Below are 7,176 nucleotides of genomic sequence, written 5' to 3'. Positions count from 1 at the left end.
AGAACAGAATGAAGACCACGGCCGACGTGTTCACGGTCTGGGGAAACAGTACCGATTACTGACCAGAAAGCCACCGAAGTTTGCAATGAAGCCCTTCGACTACTCTGGATTTCCTCGGAGTGTTACGTCCGCGTATCTCCAATTGCGCACAGGCATCGGACATATAGCAACTTACTTACATCTCATAGGGAAAACCGACTCCGATGTCTGTAGGTATTGCGGCAGAACGAGACAGACGACAACACATCTCCTACTCTACTGTCGGCACTTCAGCAGACAGCGACAGCAACTACGGAGGCAGCTCGTGGGGCTCCCTCTCACGACTAGCGTTCTTTTTACCACCATGCGTGGAAGGGGAGCTCTGCTCTCGTTTCTACGGGAAACAAAGCTTCCCTTTTGCTAACTACAACGAACTGGCTGTGCATAGACAGCAAGTTGAGCGATGGAATTTCCCGATTTTACTCTCCTGGGTTTAATGGAGTAAGCCCTCTTCAGGGCTAGGTTTGTCATAGTGTCTTTCATAGCTAGGTAGCTGCATACGGACAATAAACTTGATTCAAAAAAAAAAAAAATACGGTCACCCAACCATCGTATGCGAGTTGGTGACATAGTACCCATCCCCGCAAAAGCAATTATCTCGAGTTATGGTGGCTCGAGGTGGAAGCGTTCGCAAGGGATGCGGCACTCGTCCCGACGGCCCCGTCTGCATTCTTGTAAAAGCCAAGACATTCCGTAAGAACTATCTCCAAGTCAGCCACCAAGTCGTTAGGGGAGGAGCAGGGGTACCGCCTGTAGGGATAATATATACTCTCAATGATGGGTTCTTCCCAGACGCCGTACTCATAGTCGACAAGGCCATGTCGCTCAATGACGTCACAGAGCCGCACAATCTCTTTTCCCATTTTCTTCAGGTTCTCCTCGCTCACCAGTGTTTGGCCTCTCTGGGATGGAATACCTGAAGCAACCATGTCTTTTTGCTTCTGTAGTAGAGCTAGCCATGCATGGTTGAAGTCATGCCAGAGCTTGATGCGGTCATGGTGCAATTGGGGATTATCGGCAGCTAGACCTGAAGAGAATATTATTTGGTTAGCATAAGGTGCTGCGTGCCACAGGATGGACCCTCAAAACGTACCCAATTCGGCCACCTTGGAGAGCAACCAGTCGGAAACAGTTAAGAGCGATTCGCTAGCCGAAACCAAGACGCCTTTGCGGATGTTGGTAAAGATTTCCCTCAAGGCCGTCTGGTACTGCTCGTAGGCTTCACCCATTTCTGTAGAATTAGAATAGTCCTGCTCCTCCATGACCTGGTCTGGCGCGATAGCTTGCTGTGACATTCCGCTCATTGACAAAATGCTGTTCGCGTATTGGTGAAGCATTACGCGCTGGTCTGCCGGGATTTGTTGATATACCCCCAAAGTGCTCGAAGACGTTGCTTGGGCCTGGATGACAGGCGCCGCACCTGCGTTGGTTGGCTGGCTCGGGAAATAAGACGCGGCCACATCCGTTGGCATCATCTGCAGAGCTGCAGGTTGCCAAGACGGGAATTGTTGACTCGTATCGTAAACGGTGTTCTGTGCGCTCGTCTGCGGGACGTTGTACATCAGAGAGGGATTGTATACGTTAAGATTTTGTGTTTGTCGTGTATCCTGACCATATTCGGACTGGTATGGCATTATGCTCTGTGGCATCGCGGTCGAGAATACCGCAGCCGGCTCCTGATAGTGATCGCTGTAGGCAGCCGTCCCGCCCATGCCTTGAGCCGTCGATGGGGACGTGTTGAGGGGCGCAGGCCGATACCTGTCTGACGCGTCTGCGCCTGTGCCGGCACCATACAACCTTCGTTGCGCATTGGCATCATGAACCGAATATCTAGGATTAGAAGTAGCACTGAAGGGTGGTTCGTTCTGCCTCCTCCTTCGCGCGTTTTCGTACATGTCACTGTTATTAAGGTTGTCAGACGCCGGCGACTGCGATCCTAGCCGAGGCGCCTCCAGAGATTGGGCGGGATTAGAGTATAGCAAGGCCAGTTTGCTGTAACGTTCGGTCACGCGACTAGGCCGCGTAGAGCTGCTTCCAGATTACAGTGGAGTTACAGAGGGCGACGGTTCTAAGCGTGAGAGGGCGACGGACGGCGAGATGGTTGGTGTACAACGGAGGTTGGGGTGATGATGTCGAACCGCGCGAACAGTTCGTCGGGATCTTCTGGGTCGATGAGCTGCCGGAACAAGGAGTAGCTGGCCAAGTCGAAAAGGCGTCAGTCGCAAGATGGTAGTGTTACTTTGAAAGCTCTGGGGGTTTGGGCGGGTATATAAGCTTGGGGTACTTAACTATACGTGACTACGTCTAGATCTTGGCACCCACAGCTTGTCGCAAAAGGCAGCAGGACGCGACTTAGGAGGTAGCCAAGGGCAACCAATTACAGCATAGTCCCGGGACCTCCAGCCTTTTTGTCCACTCGCCCGCATTGATATCGCCTCTTCCTGTCATTTCCCCCTGACTCATACTCCAGTCAATGGCGGAAATTCCTCACCAGCTTGCGGAGCTGCGCTTCGCCCCTTTCCCCCAGGACACGCAGCTGATACTCGAACGGTGTCGCCCGAGGAAACCATAGGCGTCCTCGCCGGCCAACAGCTTACTTGGCGATAGTATATGTGAATACCTAGCCCACAAATCATCTGTTACGTTGGGGAGGACATTTTGGAGAACACCTGGCCCCGCGAATTGCTGCCAGAAGTCCTCGTCGAATGACACTAGCAAGTGTATTCTAAATTCTGTTCTGATAGAATCATTAATTTCTATACTTAGTATGCTAGCTTCCGACAAAAGTCGTGGCTGCTAGTATTAATTCTACTCTTATCTGCTGAAGCTCAAGAAGAAATTCACATACAAGGGGCCAGTATTTCTTTATCCAGTCCTGGCGGACCTAGGCTATACGATTTCAGGCAGAATTTGTATACCATTTTGAGGTAAAAGGCTCCTGGGTTTCGGCTTCAAAGGCCTTGCAAGGGAAGGTGGCCTGGATGAAGGGCAGGAGGAACCGGGGATCACATCCTTTAGGACGATGACTCATTGCTCATAGCAAGATGACGCTATTCTATACTAGCGATCAAAAAGGGGTCAGCTACCGTACCAAGATTCTAGAAAGGTAACCTCTTCAAGGTGTATAATAAACCGAGGGCTCTGTTTTATCGCAGTAAACGCTTTGGCTCATGCTCAAATGGCCTGATGAATTCATCTTCGTGTATACGCGGCCCTCGTTTATCCATAACAATACCCTTGGTAGGGGGCTATACTGTAGTGACATGCCCGGGGTCGCATTACTTCTTTCTCAACCTCCATTTTTAGTGGCTAGTTAGACTCGGTAGTGGTCAGGGAAGAAAGGGGTTTATGCAAGGGAATATGGTAATGGTTATACCCTCATCGCCTTAAGGTATTTCTATGGTTTGATTTTGAGCGGTCTTTCATCCTGTTTAGCTAGGTAGGGATACACTGACAGAGCCTGCTTCGATTTGCTCGCATATTTGCCATATTACCCCTTTACGTCAGGTGGCGGTGTAAAGCTGGTGAGCAAACGATATTCCTCCGTGCAGCTCCTAGTGTTCCAACTGCCCTGACGACCCTAGTTATAGCACACAGGCAGGACCAGACGGTATCGGTGAAGTTGCTGTATTAGGAAGGTATCCAGCTCTCAGCGTTACAGAATACTTGGAAGAGACTGGCGCTGAGAGGCAAGGGCCCACGTGGTATCGCAGCCAAGTTTCACACTTTCATACAGAGGGGCAATGTAGAAACCCGGGGTTATAGCATCCAGGCTGCAACGTGAAATATATCTAAATGACCAACCTATGAACACAGGCCAGGATCACCTGAGCATCAGTCTATGTGATGCCGCTTCCACTACTGGACACAGCGTATGTGCTAGCTGCACTATCTGTGTGGGCTCCCCTTGCCTATGGCAACTACAGAAGTCGGGGTGTCGGGCTCGGCAGATTCCTGTTGGCCCTCTACGCACTCGGGTGGGCTGGGGGCGACAGTCTACTAAGAACAATGGATTCATAAGATAAGAAATGAAATAGCTTACTTCATATCGTCCAATCATTTCACTAGTATCAAAGGTGCTGGTAGATAGGCGATGGCTGTAAATGATTGTAAGGTTTGGTGGAACGAAGCATCTTCATAATTATAGTACCGACGTAAATTTCTTAGGGAAACCCAGCTTTCTAGTTTACACGTCTGTGGCATCCAACAACCTTACCACCGATATAGACGACATAAACGGACAACGGCCCTGTAAATGGGCCCGTCCTTAGCTTGTACTAAGGTGGCTTTTTGGATGATGGCTGCATCCCAGAGCTTGGCCTTGCAAAGGTAGAAAGTGCGCTCAGAGCTTGAGGGACAACATATGCTGTACCTGCTCATTGTTTTGAAAGCCTAGATGCCCATCTAAGCCCATATGCCAGCTACACCACCCATTATATCTATCATTCCCATCGTATCGGCAAGTAACTGCTCTATGGTTAGGGAGCTCTGAGAATCGACCAGATGAGGTGGATGACCGAGACATACCAGGCCTGCACAAAGGACGATACCCAGACAAATTGCCATCACTTGGCAAATACCAGCGAGGTGGATGTACCCGGCCGCATCCAGTGGAAGAGACCAGTTCCAGGCCAAGAAGATGGTTCGAATAGAGGATGCTGCCCAAATCACTGTAAGCTGTTTCACGATACGTGAGATGCGTTCTTTAGCTCGTCTAGTTAACCGTGGCTCGAGGCTCAGGAATGGAACCATCCCCCAGATGACGATGGTAAAGTAAACTGTGATAAAAGCAAGGTGTGCAAGGTATTCGTCAACATGACGGTAGGCGTCGTTTGTCTCAAAAACTGGCCGAAGTCTGTTCTGTGTAAACCATGCAAAGTAAGCGGCTGCCCCCGGGATGGCCAACAGGATGGCAAGAAGCATGAACATCTCAGTAAGGCAGCCTAGGCAATACAGGAAGTATGAGGCCTGAAGAAGGCATTTAGAGACGGGCGCCATCTGGATGTTGTACACGGAGGCCGACGATAGCTGAAAAGGCTGGTTGCATAGCTTTGTATACTGGATGTATCCGCGGAAACACGGGGGGAAACAACGCTTCCAGCTATATTTTAGAGCTCGATTAGTGGTTAGTACAGCCACAGAATGCTGAGTTTCGCCTATATCTGCCAGGATCTATCAAAGAGTACGCTAGTCTATTGTGGATTCCTGAGTCGTTTCCTTGTCACCCAAAGTCCTTACATACTCCAGATTCGGCTCATGTCGCTCCTTTTCGTATTGCTTCTGGCTCAGTGTCTAAAAAATATCGCATCAAAACCACCTTCACGCTCAGCCGCAGCCAATTCGCTGCTTGCGGCTTCCTACCAAAAGCGTAGCCCATCTGAAACAGCCATCACTTCCGCAGCTGGCTCCAACCTTACATCCTGGTTGTACGAGAGCCAGGTCAGCAGAAAGGATCCTGACTAGGGGCCGGATCGGGTCCTGCATTGGGTTTTGATTCTCTCAGCATAAGGACTAGCGCAGGCACGCTTTCGCCACAACTAAGTGGCCGCAGCCTCGCTACTGGCCAATATAGGATTGCTAAGGCAGCCGGTCGATGTCTTCTACGGTGGCTCTGCCCAGAACCTTGTCATACTAACTTTACATATTAGACATACTGGCTGCTCACGAAGGGGAAACCCGGAGACTACCGTGGATTCAACGAGGAAGAGAGCAGAATGAAGCATGTTATTCTGATTACGCATTTGCTTGGCCTGGTACACGCCCACTGTAAGTAATCGAGAGCACGCTGCCAGGCGATGGGTGACTGATATGGTTGGAAGACATATTCCCTAACCTGATACATGATGGTGAAGTGACGGAAGACTGGGCGTGAGTCCCTTTCCTATGCGTGCCCCTGCCACCAAAGACTTATTTGTAAACAGCTATGTCCGTCAAACCTCGAACTACGAGAGCCAAAGCCCGGTCATGAATGTCTCCGCAGCACAGATCCGATGCGACGAGCTGGGGAGTCCCCCTTATAGCGCCGGAATTCGCCAGGTCATAGCTGGGGAGACAGTGGGCTTTCGGGTCAGCCCAAGCATTCAACACCCCGGCCCAGTGGCATTCTACATGGCCAAAGCTCCAAAAGCGCATACGGCAAAGACGTTCGACGGCGGCGGCGACGTCTGGTTCAAGATTGCTCAGGAACAGCCAGACTTTGGCATCTCACAGCTGACGTGGCCGTCGGAGGGACGAACCGAACTGTCTGTCCGAATCCCCCAGTGTATAGTCGCTGGAGACTACTTGCTTCGAGTAGAGCACCTCGGTCTACATGGCGCCTATAATATTGGCGGTGCACAAGTAAGAACATTGTCTTTATCTTGCGGTGGCCTCTGCTTATAACTATGAGACAGTTCTTCCAAGCATGCGCTCAGCTGTCTGTGTCTGGGTCGGGCACTAGGGAGTTCCCTGGAGTCCATCTTCCTGGTGCCTATTCAGTAAGCAGAAGAAAATTTGTAGTATATCGTGATACCTAACGTGCTTGCAGGAGAATGACCCCGGTATCCATGTGAACTTGTGGTGGCCGGTACCTACAAACTACACGAATCCAGGTCCTCTACCCATACAATGTTGATAGGTTCTTCAGCAAGAAAGATTCCACGCAATTTCTCGTAAGGCAGGGGAATCAAGCTTTTCGTTTCGCATACCGGTCATCATGAGTGAGGTTTTGGCGTTAAACTCGAATGGAAGGCGTGGAAGGAAGCTTTTTGTCTTGGCGCTGTCTTGTTAGCATAACAATTACAAGGGTGTTAGGGGAGTATCACACTATAAATACCTACTCTACTCCTGTTATCTCCCAGTGATCTCTTACTGCCGTTTGCTCTATTCCATTCAACAGCTTCCCTGCATACAAACAACCTCAAATCATACCTTTACTCTAGTTTCTCTAGCTACTACGCACCATGTCAACCATCAATACGACTATTTCGGCTTCTCAGTCTATCGATACCGGATTCAGCAAAATCAATAGACTCTGTTGCGCTCGCAGCAAGGAACGCCACCTACCTACCACCATTTCCAACCCCATCGTATTCGAGAATGCCATCAAGTTTGACGCCACTTGAAAGCCAGTGTGGGTAGATGCTGTCACTCAGAGTA

The 7,176-nt window shown here is 50.2% G+C and overlaps 2 protein-coding genes across 2 annotated transcripts; one reads left to right on the top strand and one right to left on the bottom strand.

Annotated features, from left to right (window-relative positions):
• Positions 1–632: 632 nt before the first annotated feature.
• Positions 633–3,070, bottom strand: PG998_014334 (uncharacterized protein; the record flags this gene model as incomplete). Its single annotated transcript, XM_066881150.1, has 4 exons — positions 633–739; positions 809–1,066; positions 1,133–1,938; positions 2,958–3,070. 4 exons carry the CDS (start codon positions 3,068–3,070, stop codon positions 633–635), a joined length of 1,284 nt encoding a protein of 427 aa, XP_066723681.1.
• A 2,933-nt stretch (positions 3,071–6,003) lies between these two features.
• PG998_014333 (endo-beta-1-4-glucanase D) lies at positions 6,004–6,652 on the top strand (the record flags this gene model as incomplete). Its single annotated transcript, XM_066881149.1, has 3 exons — positions 6,004–6,378; positions 6,432–6,515; positions 6,566–6,652. The coding sequence occupies 3 exons, from the start codon at positions 6,004–6,006 to the stop codon at positions 6,650–6,652; spliced, it is 546 nt and encodes a 181-aa protein (XP_066723680.1).
• Positions 6,653–7,176: the final 524 nt, after the last annotated feature.

Source organism: Apiospora kogelbergensis (genome assembly GCF_038363985.1).
Source record: "Apiospora kogelbergensis strain CBS 113332 chromosome Unknown utg000011l_segment0_segment0, whole genome shotgun sequence".
NCBI classification, from domain to species: Eukaryota; Fungi; Ascomycota; class Sordariomycetes; order Amphisphaeriales; family Apiosporaceae; genus Apiospora; species Apiospora kogelbergensis.
The sequence above is the reverse complement of the archived record's forward strand: the minus strand, read 5'-3'. Positions and strand labels throughout refer to the sequence as shown.